The 18,532-nt window shown below is 35.3% G+C and overlaps 1 protein-coding gene across 1 annotated transcript in view; it reads left to right on the top strand.

The window, feature by feature from the left end:
* Window positions 1–18,532, top strand: part of PTPLAD2 (protein tyrosine phosphatase-like A domain containing 2) — a 32,467-nt gene that overhangs the window by 6,830 nt on the left and 7,105 nt on the right. Inside the window, exons 2-3 of the mRNA XM_008592700.1 lie at window positions 12,041–12,153; window positions 16,553–16,659. Of these exons, the coding sequence (XP_008590922.1) occupies window positions 12,041–12,153; window positions 16,553–16,659 (220 nt within the window). The remainder of the gene's footprint in view (window positions 1–12,040; window positions 12,154–16,552; window positions 16,660–18,532) is intronic.

Here is an 18,532-nt window from a genome sequence, read left to right as displayed (position 1 = left end):
CCGGGGGAGGGGCCGCCGGAGCCCGGGCTGTCCCCAGCCAGCGGGCCGCAGCGCCACCCAGCTCCGCGTCCGACACTCCCTGGAGCACTTGACAGCCATTAGATAATTCAGTGCTCTCGACAACCCTAGGGAAAAGGCCTGTTATTCCCCGCCCCCCCAATTTTACAGATAAGGAAATGGGCAGGACAGCCAGTGGTCACCCCTTCCCTCCGTGCACCCTCTGCCAGTCCCTCTTCCCTCCCCTCCTCCCCCACCTGCAGCCCTTCCCTTGACTTTCTCAGACGCAGTATTGCAGGGGGGTGTTTAGATCTGCCTGCTGCAGATACACCCATCACACGCGTAGATTCCAGGGCCCAGCTGCAAGGAACTGATTCAGTGGTACAGGGGCAGGGCCTGAGCATGTGTATGTTTAACCGACAAGCCAGGTGACTGATGCGGACTGATAGCATTTGTTCTGCCCAACCCTTTTGCACTTCGTGTCAACTATGGGGGGCCCAAATAAAATCATCCAGCTACAGGGTCTCTGCCTCCCAGCTTACTTGCCTCGTTTCTCAGAGGTTTCACATCTCCAACTAGGAGAAAACCTTGTCTACGCTGACAGGGCCACTCCCACCACCCTTCTGAAACCCCAGGGAACACTTCAAACAATGCTTTTCCTAATTCTCTCAAACAGTGTATCTGTCAATCTTCTCTTAGTCATCTCCCCAGCAACCCACAACACAATTTTAAACCCAGCTTGACTTCCCTTTTCTGGCATGAGCAACTATGCTGCTTTCTATATGTGCCTGATGAAGGAAGCTATCTGCCCTTGCAAAATATAATAGGAGGCAGTGGCAAGATACTGACCCCAATCACATAATGCATTCAAAAGTCAGGTGTGTCCAATTACTGAATTATCCGCCATTTGGGACTCCCGCCATCACTACTCCCTCATAACTGTAAACCAGTTCTCCCTCAAGTTCTGCGCTTGGCGGACTGAGCTACTGGAACATATATTGACCACCACATCAACCCTCTGCACCCATTTTTCAAAAATATTCAATGCCATCTTTGCAGTGATTGTTTTTATCCCTTGATGAGCAGCAAGATTAGAACTTTACCAAAGATGAAAGTGGATTTTGAAAAAGAACTGCATTTGGTTTTCAGCGAACTCAGTATAGATAGTACACACTTAGCAGATACTGTGTGCTATGTGTTTGGGGGCCACCAAATAAAATACTTTGATATGGAACAGTTTTCTTTTGCTTGCTCAGGTTGACCAGTGCATTAAAGGACATGCATACAGTGATGCAAGGATGATTACAAAAGAAGTGTTTTAACGGTGTTTTCCTGTATTTATAGGTATAGGAAGAATGCCTATCTTTTCATCTATTACTTAATCCAGTTCTGTGGCCACTCATGGATATTTACAAATATGATAGTCAGATTCTTTTCATTTGGAAAAGGTAAAACTCCAAAATAGCTTTTGATTTTTAACTTTTAATCCTTGTTCTCACCTAGTCCTGCTTATATATTCATTCTAAACTTCTTCAAACCTCACCTAATATTCTTCACTTCTCTAAAATTTATATTTCTCAGTAAACATACTTCTTGCTTATTGCAAAAAACAAAACCTTTTTGGAGAAGGGGGAAGGTGGGATAAGGGAAAGGGATTTGGCTTCCCTCCAAATAAAGAGTTTGTCCCAAAAACATAGACATGACATTAGGATGGTGTCATTTCACTGTTCCTTTTTGGTTCTGCACCAAAACTTAGCAAATTTGGGGTTTTTGAGAAAATCTGTAAATTCCAGTATATATTTTGTTCAGAGAAATCAGGAATTAATCAAATTCTTCCAGTGTTTTTATTCCCCAGGTTTAGGGTAACTGGAGACTACATAAGTGAAAGACAAACTTTATATTCTTCAGACTTCTGTTCGGTTCCCTTAAAAAGTAATGTGTAAATGACACACTTTGTAGATGACTAATCACATATATAAAAGTTGGCATTAATAGTTTGTCACAAGCTTCCTCCTGTTTCATAAAAAGTAAAGATACCACTTTTAAATAACATTTCAAATTTTAAAAAATGAATCACTAAATAACTGTCAACATAACATTTTCTTCATGTTCCATCCCCACATGGGTAAGTGTAATCACAGTTTACAACTATTTAGTGACTTGACAATTTGAGCAACCGCTGGCTTCAGCTAAATACAAACATGTAGAGTGTATCTGGGAAAAGTCATGCTGTGCTCATCAATTCAAACTTCTAAATCATAAGTAATCTACTTCCAAGGTACCGTAGACTATTATATGTTGCTTTTTCTTATTGAAAATCTACAGATAAATTCTTGCCTTTGTTAAGGACCTCCAAAGATACAAACCAAAGGCCTGAATTTCAACCATGAGCTTTGAAAGTCCTCAGGCAGAGGAAAACAGAGGCAATGGGAAAACTTTCCTTATATTTTTAGAAAGAAGCCATCACTTCTAGGCCTTGGAAGTTAGCTGAGGCTGTGTGGGCATGTGAGGGGTCACTCACACATGGGCTGCAAGCCATGAGCTTGCTTCTGCTGCTTTGCCTTTCCAGTGGGAAAAGTTGCCTTAGTCAGCAGTGTATTTATTTCTTAATTATTATCCTGCCATTACAATTATAGAAGCTACTTTATTAAGAAACACAACTGACTCATGGGGAAGGCAGACTAAAAACAGCTAGATGGGGGTTCAGGATAATTCCTGAATTAATCTATAGATTAAGTAGCTCAACAGCAATCTAAAACGCTGAACTTGTAACATCTGCTACCTTCTTCCTTCACAGAGCTCTGTACTTGATAATGCTGTGTTATAGCAAGTGTAGGGCAGTGGATAAGAGCATGACTGTCTACTTCTGGAATCATCTCTGAAATGGGAATGATAATGTCCACCGTAGCTGCTAAGAGAAACCCTTAGTCAGTGCTCTATAAATTATTATCCGGTGAATGATTGCTAAGCAGTAAGGACAGCAAAATCTTCCCTAGAAGTTATTCTAAACACAGCAGGATTTGATTTTAAAGCAACAAATTTTATCCTATTTTGAGGAACGTTTGTTTCCCTTTCATTTGAGCTTTTTCTAAGTGCAGTATTTCATCTAGGCCCGCTGCAATGCAAACTTAAAAAGTCCTGATCAGAGGCCTAAGTCCCAGTGTTTAAAATTAACAAAAATCCAGAAAGCACTAACCAAGTATGTATAGGAACCAAATGCTAGATACACATGTTATTTGATATCACAACATCATTAATATCATTTCCATAAAGCTTATCTGAGATCATATTTTTTCTCATCTTTGTCATTTTCTCATCCATGGAAAAGCTGGCCAGCACCTAGCAAAGTGCTTAGAATGTAAACATGCACCTTAATTTTCTGTTGAATGAAGGAGTAGCATAGATCCCTGTATTAAAATTTGCTTAAAATACCATGAAAGTTTAAAAAACGAAAATAGCAGTATAATCCCAATGAGCCTATTAAGAACTTAGCATTACAAGTTTATGGGATATTTTCAATTTTATTTATCAAATAAAAGTTGAGAAATAGTGTCCATCAGGATGAAGACATTTTAAGAGCTGAGATATCATATGTAAAATAAAAATCAGGGCAATAGTGTATGAAATAATAATATAGTAGTCAGTTAACTAGCTAAGACCTAGATGGAATTCCCTTAAGCATATTTTCCTACAAAATAAAAAAGAGTACAGATCTGTCCCAGAAGCAGCAATTATTTGGGAACAAGATTTATTGGTGTTTATTACTTATTAACAGGTTTGAAACAACCAAAATGTACATAATACCAGCATCCCATAATGCTAATCTTGGAGAACAGAATTAACAACCCAGGTTAAATAAAAGTTGGATTCTATCACATGGAATCATTTTGCTTGGAGTGTGATTCAATTAATCTAAAATCTAGGTCGTGTTTTCTTTTGGTATACTTTTTAAAAAGGACTTTTAAAATTATTTTAGGCTAAATTGGCTAGTACTAGTTTCATGGTAAAACAGCATTTTCAAAATTAAGAAAAGTGTTATTTTAGTTATTGTCAATGTAGGGAATGCTCCCAGTGAGAATGGATAACTTTGTAAGAAAGAACACTGACTGAGCATCTGAAATGTGGCTAGAAATGTGCACATTATTTTATGCTTTACAAAATTATCTAGGCTTGCTTAATGATAGAAATGTTCTATTTACAGCCTCTCTTGACTTGATGGTAGTTAAAAAGCCTTAAAACACTAATAAGGAGAATTAATTCCATGGAAGGATTATCTTATTCTACACTGCCCAGGGTAGTATAAGACAATGGAAAGGCACTGGAGACATTCAGACTTGGATTTGATGCCTGGCTCCTCTACTTATCACTGTGACATCATTCCACCCACAACCATTGGGCTGTGGCAGAGAAAGGACTCCACATGCAACACCTGGTAAAAAATAGGATTAAAAAACGAAAAGTTCTCTTTGTCCCTATCCAGAGAATAGAATATTCCCCAGACATTTTTTATTCATTCCACTACTTTCACTGAATACAGATGGAAAGGGGAGATCACTTATTTTTATCTAGTTTAGCATCTAAGCATAGACTTTAGGATCACATAGACCTGGGCTCAAATCCCAGTTCTACCTCTTGTATGAATTTAAACAAGTGATTTAATCATTCCAAACCTGATTTTCTCATGTGTTGTGAAAATAATGAGTATCTGTGGCACTTAGCTGAGAATACAATACTTGGTAGCTATTGCTGTTATCTTAGCTATTATTTGTTCCCTCTGCCATGCTTCTAGTTCCAGATGACCATGTTCTTTTTAAAGGCAGGGTGAAAGAAGATGGGGAATTTATTAGTAGAGACTCAATGTAGAGAATCAATGCTGGATTAAGGTGAGAAAAATCAAAAGTACTATTTTCCATAAGAAAGGGGAGGTAAATGTTAGGTGATTACATGAATGTGTGCCTAAAATCTACAGTAATAGGTATCTACATGAGTATAATCTTAAGTATTTCCACAAATAAATTCAAAAAATAGATAACTAAATCTGATAAATTCACATTGTAAAAATAATTAAAATATGTCAGAATCTTATTATATTGCCAGCACCTAGCAAAGTGCTTAGAATGTAAACATGCACCTTAATTTTCTGTTGAATGAAGGAGTAGCATAGATCCCTGTATTAAAATTTGCTTAAAATACCATGAAAGTTTAAAAAACGAAAATAGCAGTATAATCCCAATGAGCCTATTAAGAACTTAGCATTACAAGTTTATGGGATATTTTCAATTTTATTTATCAAATAAAAGTTGAGAAATAGTGTCCATCAGGATGAAGACATTTTAAGAGCTGAGATATCATATGTAAAATAAAAATCAGGGCAATAGTGTATGAAATAATAATATAGTAGTCAGTTAACTAGCTAAGACCTAGATGGAATTCCCTTAAGCATATTTTCCTACAAAATAAAAAAGAGTACAGATCTGTCCCAGAAGCAGCAATTATTTGGGAACAAGATTTATTGGTGTTTATTACTTATTAACAGGTTTGAAACAACCAAAATGTACATAATACCAGCATCCCATAATGCTAATCTTGGAGAACAGAATTAACAACCCAGGTTAAATAAAAGTTGGATTCTATCACATGGAATCATTTTGCTTGGAGTGTGATTCAATTAATCTAAAATCTAGGTCGTGTTTTCTTTTGGTATACTTTTTAAAAAGGACTTTTAAAATTATTTTAGGCTAAATTGGCTAGTACTAGTTTCATGGTAAAACAGCATTTTCAAAATTAAGAAAAGTGTTATTTTAGTTATTGTCAATGTAGGGAATGCTCCCAGTGAGAATGGATAACTTTGTAAGAAAGAACACTGACTGAGCACCTGAAATGTGGCTAGAAATGTGCACATTATTTTATGCTTTACAAAATTATCTAGGCTTGCTTAATGATAGAAATAATTATATAACTTAGAAATCTGATTTCCTAAAGTTCCATAAATTCCAGAATATTTAAGTGCAGTTTTTATCACTGTTAATTAAAAATCTGATGGCTTATAGAAATATGATCACTTTAATCAAAGAACCAAATCCTGATTTGGTAATTTAAAAATATTGGCAAATATACATTGACACTATTTATTCACAGGTGAGTTCTTAAAGCCTACTATTAATGGAGTTCAAATGATTTTTAACTCTTTAGATGTTGGAGATAACAAGCCAGGATCACCACGTTAGGGGAGACAATTACCATTCTCATATTGGGCTGATTATCATTAATTTTTGTTGTAGCTGTTTTTCTTCCTTTTTCTCTTTTGAGATTTTATCTGCCCTCTATTTCTTTTGTTCTCTTGCCATCTTTTCCTTGGTTCTCAGAATGGAATTGGTATTTGAGAAAACTTCAAAAACAAGCTATCGTGAAGTTTCATTTTCTCCCCATTTCCTTTATTAGAGTTCTGCAGACGCTTAGAATTCCCTCATTCTGAGATGACTCGGAGGCCCCTGCTTTAAAATAATGAAACAAAACTCTCAGGTTGTGTAATCAGTCTTGGTTTTTCTGTTTCCCCATTTTATAAATGAAGAAACTGTAGTTAAGAGAGTGGCTGAATTACTTAACATGGTAATTATTGCTGACAATGATTATATACAGTATCTTGAAAAATGCATGGTGTCCAGCTGCTTTTAAGTAGGCCAAAAACCACGTGTGCACAATTGTGATGTTATTTTGATATTACCCTCAAGAGATTGCTAAACCACAAACTGAATTCTGTTTGTGTGAACAGGTCTTCCCAAATACCTAGACAAACAATTCCAACCAGCAGTGACTGATTAGCTAGCTGGGCAATCAATATCACATGTATCAAGGTAGTGTTGGTGTGTGTACAGGGAGCAGATATGTTTTCCGTGCTTTGTTCTGTACATGTCGAAATGTTTGACATGCACATCTTTATTTTGACACCTAGGAAAAAGCCATATGAATTTTTAAAATTACACCCAATTGCTAAAGGAAAAGAAACCCACTGACTATAATCATTTGAAAGACATTTTTTATATACTAAGGGAAAAGGGAAAGACCATAACAAATAGCTATTTATAGACTTCCATTTTTGGAAATAATTACATGCCAATTAAAATTACATAAGAAGTAAACTTTTTATTTTTTAATTTTTAAAATGGGAATGAAAAAATGTCCAAAAGAAGCATATAAGAAATGATAGTATAAATGGAAACCAAGCATCTCTTCTCTCCAACCCCTTCCTCCCAAATGAGATTGCATATTTAATTAGCTCAGTAAAAAAATATTGAATGGGGAAATTAGTTGATTTCAGTAGACGTATCAAAACAACAGGGCTTTCATAGAACGGGTATACTATCAATCCTGAAGCACTGATTTTGAAGGGCCTTATTCAGTCTTTGCTTGTGTGGAAGCCTGAGAAAGAGCTGATATATGGATATAGTTTTAGGATGTTTTATCTCAAGGAGAGGGGAAAATAACCACAAAACAAACCTTTGTATCACAACATTAGACTGATATCCCTTGCAGGAAACCCTCAGAGTTATACAGTTTATTCCCTCGCCTTCTGAGAAATGCTTTAAATGCAAAAGACTTCATTTATAACTAAATCAAAATGGTTCGATTCCACATCTTTCCCTCTACATTATAATAAACACTGCTAGACATGTGCTAATTTTACACATTTTTACACTGTTTTTTAAATTATAAATCAAAACTCTAGGAATTATAACCCCCAAATTATGGTACCTACAGAAATTTCATTCATGAGCCCAAATTGTATGAACCATTTCTATATTTGCCAATATCATTTCCTATTTCTAATAAGGGCAAGCAGGAATCTGCTTGCCAAGAATTGCTCCAAAGATTTCACAGTCACAGACTCTTAAGAGGACAAATATGAACTATTCCCAAAGGAGAGTGTCTTACATCCTTTTTGGAAAACAACAGGTTTCACCCTAATTTATTTTTAGCTGTGAAGCAGGTCCCTATTTGCATTGCTAGATTAAATAATCTTGTACCTTTCCATGAAATCACATAGATTTTTCTCTCCAGTTTTGATTTGGGAATAAGCTTATATTGTTAGAGATAAAACTACTGAAGATAATGTTGAGCTGTAAGAGTCAAATTTTGAAGCCTCCAGGGAATGAATTACATACAATTCACTCTGTAGGTAAGATTTTAGATTTTTTCTTCTGTTTATTTGCATTTGATCTATGGAGTTCTTCGGTGTGATTAGCACAAAGCTGTATTCATAATATAATTTTAAAGATGCTGAGATTGAGTTTTTTTATTCACTGACAGTCTTTATTATCCCTGTACAAAAATGTTTCCTGTAAATATACTAATCACTACATTAATTTATATTTATATATTTATTTTCTTAATAACAATTACTTACATTTATTTAGAGCTTTCTATGTGCCAAACACTTTTCTAAGTTCTTTATGTACATTAACTTATTTAATCTTTACAAAATCTTATCCTGCACATAATTACTATACAATAATAGATACTAATTATTATCTCCAGTATAATTACTTAACATGAAGTTTAAGTAAATTACCCAGTCTTACAGGTTGTGAATGTTATAGCAAAAATTTAGGCTATTTGGCTACTGAGCTCTCAACTATTATGCTACATATGTTTACTATTTCACCAAGTAGAATGTAATTACCATGAGAGCAGGAACTTGGTGTTGGTCACAGCTATATCCCCTGGGACCCAGAACAGTACACTTAATAAGTATCTATTGAATGACAAATAAATAAATAAACAGAATTATTTAAATGCTCTTGTCTTACAGAATAAAGTAATTGGTAGTTTTTGAATATATAAAGATACCCTATATCACTTCCTATTTCTGATAAGGGAATTTTCTCAAAAAGTTTACAAGATTAAAATATTTTTAGTTATCACTTTGGCAAAATAATAGACTTTGAGGATAAAACTAATTTATTTTTAAGATTCTAGAAATTCTTCCTATAGTTGAAGTATCATTTTACCCCTTCAATAGCTTATAATTAAAGTTCTACCTGCCATTTATAAGGTAACAACTTAATTACAGTCATTGCTTAACCAGGACTTTAGGATTCCCAAATAAAACATAAAAATGCAAAGTATTTTTATTTTATAGTTACCATATTTTGAGTAAACCACATTATTGCCATGTTTAATTTGGCCGAAGTTATAGGATTTTTTTTTACTGTACCTTTTATTTTACCTTTTTGAGTTACACTGCACATTATAAGACCATTCATTAGTAAATAGTCATATTTTCATAGGATTTGTTAAAAATGACAGAGTGCTAAGTTCTCCCAAGCGTAAAGCTCTAAATAACTGGTCAAATTATCATAATGAAGAAATTAATAAATTTTAAAAGTCTCTTCAAAAGTGTTTTGGTGTTGATTTAGAAAATCAAAAAGGCTCTTGTTTTAAGGTTTAATTTTTGAGGAGAACATATTTTAAAGAATAGACTATAACCTGGATGTTAGGTGCTGGAGTAGCCCATAAAGTAACAAAGGTGCAAAAGTCTTAGTTTTTCAGAACAAAGGAGTTAGAATTACATTTTTCAGATTTTGATTCCAGACGTATAGGCAAGTCACTTTCATTTAGTAAAATTCATGTCTTTTGGAAAAGGCAGGTAATAATAATAACTACTTCTTAGGGTTGTTAGGGAGATTAAATGCTTGGAACCTAGCACAAAGTAACCAATGAATATTGGCTTTTATCAATTTAAGAACATCTTCACCTAAATTCCCCCATTGTATTGCCATTGAATGGTCAAGTCAGAGTTAAATAACCATCAGATAATTTGTTAACTAATTAGATTGACATTAACATTGTATATGGGGGCAGTCTTCACATATCCACATGTAGGTATGTGTGTTGTAGTTTGGTTTATTTTGGCATGTTGATTGCTGTTTTCTATGCAACTGGGATTCTATCACTAGCATTCCACAGATGAAGTGATGATTTTCAACAGGGTGAATTTCATCATGCAGCTCCAGTCTCTCTCTCTCTTTTAGGAGATTTTTCCCTTTGTCCTCATCAATTAAGGGGCAGCTTACAACTCTGGAAACCTGGAAATTTAGGATATATGTATTTACAGGTCTGCCATTAGTTTGGGCAAGTCACTTAATTTCTCTGGTTCCCAAATTCCTTATTTGTAAAAAGGTGAGGTTGGGCTAGTATCAGAAGGTTATACCTGGAGGGGACCCTAGAGATCAGTTTATCAAGAAGTGTCTAAGTTTTTTTAATAGTCAGCCACATATTTAGAAATCTGTGTTATATGTATGTTTTCATGTGCCTGTATCTCCTGAGATTTTTAGCAAAAACTAGGTTTTCCTAATTACCAGGCACTGATCAAATACAAGATTCGGTAGTGCCTAAGTACCTGTTTGCTGCCGCGATCTTGTATCTGAAGGCTGCTGTATGTTTTCATGTGCCTGTATCTCCTGAGATTTTTAGCAAAAACTAGGTTTTCCTAATTACTAGGCACTGATCAAATACAAGATTAGGTAGTGCCTAAGTACCTGTTTGCTGCCGAGATCTTGTATCTGAAGGCTGCCAGGGATCATGACAGCAAAGTTGGATCATTCAGTAATTATAACTGCAGTTCAGTAGAATTCATTATAAAATTAAATTAAATCAAGAATTTAGGACATTACAGTATAAAGACTGACCAAAGAAAAACAGCTATGTAGATAGCTCCCATAGATTGACTAAGGTTTGAATCATACCTAATTCCCCTTAGCCAAGCAAGGACCCTCTTGACTCACCACTCACCACTGTAGTCATAAACATGCTGATATAGCTTATACATGTGGATTTCTGATCATGTGGTCCACTGTTGGCAAATCTTGGACTTCTCTCCTCTAGGTGATTTTCCAGGACTAACAGCCTATGATTCTAAGTCATAGGTTATCCCAGTCTTTTCTCCCTGATCCGCTTTAAAAATAAATAAGGCTATTGAAAAATACAAAGCAATCCTCCCTTTCCTTTACTCCTAATACACTCCTTCAAGTATATTTCCCTTTGACCATTGAGAGTAAAGTGTTCTATTAAAAAAACACACAAAAATGCAGAATGTACAGGATATAGTAATATAAGAAGGCACTTTATATTTAGGTTGGGAAAGAGGAATGTATTTTTCTGAGGCTAGTAATTGGAGCTAAGCCAAAAATGTGTGAATTCTCAATGACTTGTAAGTGCTTACTGACATGGAGTGTATATATACATGTCATATATTCCAAGAATATGTTAAATTCTTTTCATTTTCCACTAGCTTATGAGGGCTAGGATTATATTACTCCCCCCCCCCAACCCCCCCAAAAGCTACAATGGCTTCTCTATCGGACAAAATTGAACTTTCTCAGCCTGTCATTCAAAACCCTTCAAAACCCGGCCCCAAACACATTTTCAGTTTCATATATTATTCTCTTCTATGTACCCTCCACTATAGCCCCTCCGTGGGTCTCATTACTCTCCAAGGCACCTCTCATTTTCACACCTCTGCCTCTTTGCTCAGGCTGCCCCCTTTGCCTAGGATGCGCTTTCTCATATCTAGTCTCCCTGACAAACTCCTGTCCGTTTTTCAAGATCTAGCTGAAATGTCGCCTATCTTCACGAATCTCTCTGCATTCTTTCCCCAGGCAGAAGGTATCTCCCTCACCTGTGCACCCATATATAGCACACACACGGCTGTCATTGCTGCACACTCTCCCACCACTACTACCCTCTCTGGAGCAAAGACCATGTTTTCATTATAGCATCTAAGAAGGGAAATATCCTGATTTAGATCAAATATGTTATCTTTTCATTCATTATATATAATTTGGAAAGTACAGAAAAACAAAAAGGAGGAAGTGAAATTCACCCATGACCCTACTCCCTCAGAGACAGTCATTGTTAACAGTTTAGTATATATATTTCCAGCTGAAGTGTACTTTTAGAAGGAGCTCTGGTTTTTAAAATTAGAAAATTACTTACATGACCTAATAGATGATCCTAATTCTTGAATTTGCTGTTTCCTTGTTAGCTTACAGAGAGAATAATCATCCTTTTTGTGGTGATCACCAGTCAAGAGGAAGTCCAAGAGAAATATGTGGTGTGTGTTTTATTCATCTTTTGGAATCTATTGGATCTGGTTAGGTAAGAAGGCAAAATAATCTCTTAAAACAAGGCCAAATTGCTTTCTACAGGGAAACCAGTAATAACTGCTTACATTTGGTTACTATGAATGAGACAGAAAAACATAACTCCTTTTCATGTTATTTTATCTTGATATGGAAATGTATTTTTAGTGTTTTCCATAGTGGGCATATCGAAGGTAATGAAAACCTACCGTGGTATTACAAGAGCAAATCAGTGCATTCAGGTTTTCAGCAGAAGTCTTGGCATAATACTAACATGGAATAAACTTCACAGCTGTTTGCTAATGAAAGGCATTCCTTACGTTTGCTCTAGTACATGTCATTTTAATAATCAAAATAGGACTTTATTGTTGGCAGAATTTACAAAGTTGGTTTCTGTGAATTCAAGAATTTTTTTTTTTTATTTTTCATTACACAATGTAATTGATTTTCATGGCCCTTTACCAATTCCTGCCTTTCCACCTTCCATCTCCCCCTTTCAATTTAAGAATATTTTAAAGATAGAGCCTCATCTCTCTGGGGAAAAAAAAGCACTTCCACATACATTTTTGTGTTCAATTCCAGTAGGTTCAAATGACTAACTTAAGTTATCTCCCCCTTTCAATTTAAGAATATTTTAAAGATAGAGCCTCATCTCTCTGGGGAAAAAAAGCACTTCCACATACATTTTTGTGTTCAATTCCAGTAGGTTCAAATGACTAACTTAAGTCCTTTAATGAACCCCTGGGAACCTTTGCTCTAGTCTTCAGTTTCTTTCTAATTAAAAAACTTTGCAACGAGATGTACCTAGTCTTATCTCTGGCAGTAGTGGTATAAAACAGTCCCCTTTGCTCAGTGAGCCCTTATTCCTCACTTTGGGGAAGTATCCTGACTGCTACTTCAGCTTCCACAAATAACTGTCCCTCCCATTTGAAAGATGTGCAATAGGTAACAAAAGAGCCCTTGTTTTCTAGCTGAGGTTATGTAAATTCTGTATTTATTATATTGTCAATAACTTAGCTAGATTAAAGTATGTATAAATAATGAGTTGAGCCCTGGAGTGAATTAGAAAGAAATAATTGTGGAATTAAAATGACTATAATTCTTCACGTATATAACTTAGTAAGTTATTTCTCATTTTTTAACTGATAGTTTTGTAGACATGCAGCAAGCTTCATGGACTTTTGTAGCCCATGACGTCCTAGTCATAACACATTGGAGCCTCATCTGGAACTGTAGCTTCCAGTATATTGTTCTTGGGTCTGCGTGACTCTTTCAGGATTCAGTCTCAGATAAGCTCAAGAGACCCATTAGAGAACAAAAACAACTTGTGCTTTGAAAGTGGTAGCTTGCTGTCATGGGAAGACTTTTCTGCAAAAAAGTAGAAAATCTCTGGATGAAACCCACCTCCACTACTTACTTGCTAAATGATCTTGGGCAAATTAACTTTTTTTTTTTTTAATAACAGCTTTATTGAGATATAACTTACATACCATAAAATTCACCCTTTTAAAATATAAAATTCATGGTTTTTAGCATATTCAAAGAGATGTGCAATCATCAGCACTATCTAGTCTAAGAACATTCTTATCACCCCCAGAAGAAACCTCATACCCATTAGCAGTCACTCCTCTCACCCTCCTTCCCCAAGCCCCTGAAAACCACTCATATACTTTCTCTATGGATTTGTTTATTCTGGAAATTTCATATAAATGGAATCATCCAATATGTGGCCTTTTGTGACTGGCTTTCTTGTACTTAGCATGTATCAGTACTTCGTTGCTTTTGATGAGTGAATAATATTCTATTGTGTTGATGTGCCAATTTCTGTTTATCTGTTCATCAGCTGATGAACATTTGGGTTGTTTCTACTTTTTTGGCCATGAGTAATGCTGCTATGAGTATCTTTGCACAAGCTTTTGTATACACACGTTTTCATTTCTCTTATACCTAGAAATGAAATTCCTGTGCACCTAACATTTTTGAAACTCATTTTTTTCCTCTGTAAAATGGGGGTAGAATTATCTTCCCAACCCACCTTAGAATGACTTTTTAAAAGTAAGGACCAGGGAACTTCCTTAACCTGATAAAGGAATCTATGAAAAATCCATAGCTAACATGATAGTTAATGATGAAAGATTGATGCTTTCTTCCTAAGATCAGGAACAAGACAAGAATGCCCACTCTTGCCATTTCTTTCAACATTGTACTGGAAGTTCTAGACATGACAATTAGGGAAAGAAAAAAAAAAAGAATATAAAGGCATCCAGATTGGAAAGAAAGAAGTGAAACTATGTCTACTGGCAGGTAACATGACCTCATACCTGAAAAATCATAAGGAACTGACCAAAAAGAGAATGGAACTAACAAGTTTAACAAGGTTGTAGAATATAAGATGAATATACAAAAATCAATTGTATTTCTATACATCTGCAATGAACTATCCTAAAATGAAATTAAGAAAACAATTCTGTTTACAAATGCATCAAAAATAATAAGGTACTTAGGAATAAGTTTAATAAAAGATGTGCAGAACTTATACACCGAAAATTACAAAACATTGTTGAAAAAAATTAAAGACCTAAATAAATGGAAAGACATCCTACATGGGCTGAAGATTTATTATTGTTAAGATGGTATACTCTCCAAATTGATCTGCATATTCACTGCAACCTCTATTAGAATCCCAGCCGGTTTCTTTGCAGAAATCAAGAAGCAGATCCTAAAACTCACATGGAAACTCAAAGAACCCAGAGTAGCCAAAACAATCTTGAAAAAGAACATATTTGGAGGACTAGCACTTCCCAATTTCAAAACTTACTACAAAGCAACAATAATCAAGTGTGTGGTACTGGCATAAGGATCAATCATGGAATAGCATTGACAGTCCAGAGATAAACTGTATATTTTTGGTCAATTAAGTTTTGACAAGGATACCAAGATCATTTGGTGGGGAAAGAATAGTCTTTTCAACAAATTGTGCTGGGACAACTGGATATCCACATGAAAAAGAATAAAGTTGGACCCTTACCTCACATGCAAGAGCTAAAACTATACAACTCTTAGAATATAAGGGTAAATATTTATGACTTTGGATTTGGCAATAAATCCTTAGATATGACACCAAAACACAAGCAACAAATTAAAAAATATATAAATTGGACTTCATCAAGAGTGGCTTTTAAACATATGAGAAGATGCTTACCAAGCCTTCTAATAAGAGAAAAAAAAGATAGTGAAATATTTTTCACTTAGATTAGTAAAGATTAAAAAGTTTGATAACATGCCATGTTAGTGAGAGCTTGTACTGTTTGTATATATTGTATATACTAAATATACACTTAGATGTGTATATGCCAAAACATTTCTGGAAGAATACACAAAAAATCTGATTGGTCATTGTCTCTGAGGAGTGGAATTCTGGTCCTGGAATGAGAGAAAAATTTGCTTTTCTCCATTTATGTTTCCAAGGGTTTTTTTGTGTGTTCTTTGTTTTGCCATATGTATGTATTGCCTATACCAGTGGCTCTCCATGCCTGGTCCCTAGATCAGCAGCATCAACCTCACCTGGAACTTGTTAGTAATACAAATTCTCTGGCTCTACCTCAGACCCACCAAATCAGAAACTCTGGGGGTAGGACCCAGCAATTTGTGCTTTAACAATCCATCTAGGTGATTCTGATGCATGCTGTAGCCTAAGAACCACTGGCCTAGCCAGAGAAATAAAAAATGTCTACTACTTCATCTATTATACCACGATGGGAGGTTTAAAGTTACCTACTATACCCAAAACCAGCTCCCAAAACCAGTTCTTTAATTGATCACAAGATGGCATGACTACAGAAGCAAAAGGATGCCAAATAAGAATTTGGAAGTCACATTTTTATTTTTAAATTAATTCCTGAGATATTTACAAGTACACCTATCTTAAAAACCCTAGTATGTAAGTACGCTGTGTAAAATGGGCTTGGCTTTTTAATGAAATTGAAATTACTTATTAAGGAAACTTGTAACTTTAAATTAATTCCTGAGATATTTACAAGTACACCTATCTTAAAAACCCTAGTATGTAAGTATGCTGTGTAAAATGGGCTTGGCTTTTTAATGAAATTGAAATTACTTATTAAGGAAACTTGTAATTGTAATTTCTTGAGGGATAAGAGTTACATTCTTGCTCCCTTCAGCTCCACAACTATCCATGATCCACTCCATGAGACACTCCAGAATGACATGGTCCCTTTGCCCCCAATTTTTTTTTTAAAAAAAACTCTTCTCTTGCTTAATTATAGGTAATAAAATATGTAATTTGCACACTTTAGTTTTATCCCTGTATTTAATTATTTGGTAAGATATTTTCTTTATCTGTTTCCCAGACATCAGCAGCAAATGATGTTTATTAGCTCCTTGTCTCCTTTCAGGTACACTTATAGCATGTTATCAGTCACAGGAATATCCTATGCTGTCTTGACATGGCTCAGTCAAACACTATGGATGCTGATTTATCCTCTCTGTGTTCTAGCTGAAGGTAAGAAAAGAATGACTTGCTGTATTGCTTACTGACAAAAGCCATCTAGTTATAATGGTTCGCTAATTTTTTTGATTATTACAATACTATTTTTGCTAATGCTTAGCTCACTCAATGTATCTTTCTTGGTATATTTCTCTTGATGCAAAGAAGCAAAATTGGAGGGAGAAGCACTGCTGCAGAGTAAACAAAATACTGGACAAGAAACAAGGACATCTGGGTCCAGGTCCTTAACTTCATCAACTCACTGTATGAGTTTTGGGTAGCTCCTTTAGCCTCTCTGAATCTGTTTACTCACCAAAAAAGGGTTTAACACTTAGAGATTCTATGATTTTTTACTTTTAATGCATAGAAACTCCATGAGGGTATGGGGGTGTCTGTGTCTGTTTCTTTGATTCCTTTCTTTCTCTTATGCACCAGGATACATACATGCTCAAAAAATCACTGAGTAAATTAAGAAAGACAAAATTAAGTAGGCTAATTACACAGCCTAAATAAAAACCTAAAACTTTAAATAATAATTAAAACCATTTTTAATTTTTTTTAATTTAAGATTTGCAAAAAGCTTGGGAATATTTGGGGAATATATGCTTCCTCCTGTAATGGACTTGGCAGATGGGTCATGAGCTTTCTGAAAGATATGAATAAAGTTTGTGAAAACTGAAAGCATAAAATAATTATAAAAAATAAATTATAAAATTATAAAATAAGGACCGGCCCGGTGGCGCACTGCTGTAGTGCGCCGCTTGGGAAGCGCGGTGGCACTCCCGCCAAGGGTTCGGATCCCACATACAGACCGGCTGCTCACTGGCTGAGCGAGGGGCGGGAGCAACACCGAGGGTTGCGATCCCGTGGCCGGTCCCGGTCCGGTACGGGCGCGACACTGAGGGTTGCGATCCGTTGCCGGTCACGAAAAAAAGACAAAAAGGAAAAAAAAAATTATAAAATAAAACTGAAGGCATAAAGAAAGCACATAAAGGTAACTAAGAGACATAAACAGATTTAACATAAAATGATGGTGATGTTGGCAATAATCATAAAGTATACAAAGGCCAGTATGTAAAATAAAACCACGTTTTCTATCTACTGATGACCAGAGTAGGAGCTTAAGTTATAATAAATCATACTAGATAGAATTTTAAAATTTGTTTTCAAAAGGAAGAATATTAATATTTGTTAATAATAAATATTAATTTTATTATTCCCTAAGAGAATCTAGAGAATAATCTTCTTGAAAATAGTAAAAAAAAAAAAAACCTGATTGCTCATTCTTTAAGAATGAAATCCCTCACTCATTAAAACATTTATTAAGTACATTCCTTTGTTATATCATATGAAAATACTATACAGACTGTATAAAGGAAATGAGATCTTAGTCAAAGGATACAAAGTATAAGTTAGGATGAATAAGATTTTGAGATCTAATGCACAACAGGGTAACTGTAGTTAATAATAATGTCTACTACAAAACAGCTAAGAGTAAATTTCAAATGTCTTACCAATACCAAAAAAATGAGTATAGTGAGGTGATGGATATATTAGCTTGAATTAATCACTCAACATTGTATAAATATATCAAAACATTACAATTTACCCCATAAGTGTATATAATTATGATTTCTCAATTAAAAATTATATTAATAAAATAAAATTAAAAATTAAAGTATTTTAAAGAACATATAAAGGAATATGTAAGATAGAAATATGACTAATCCCTTCCTAAAAATAAGGGATGAATGGGCCGGCCCGGTGGCGCGCTGGAGAGTGCGCCACTTGGGAGTGCGACGGTGCTCCCGCCGAGGGTTCGGATCCCATGTGGAGACTGGTTCCCACTCACTGGCTGAGCGTGGTGCGGGCGCAACACCGAGGATTG

The sequence above is a fragment of the Galeopterus variegatus genome, unplaced genomic scaffold, assembly GCF_000696425.1.
Source record: "Galeopterus variegatus unplaced genomic scaffold, G_variegatus-3.0.2 Scaffold8197, whole genome shotgun sequence".
In the NCBI taxonomy this organism is placed as follows: Eukaryota; Metazoa; Chordata; class Mammalia; order Dermoptera; family Cynocephalidae; genus Galeopterus; species Galeopterus variegatus.
This window is presented reverse-complemented; position numbering and strand designations above follow the sequence as displayed.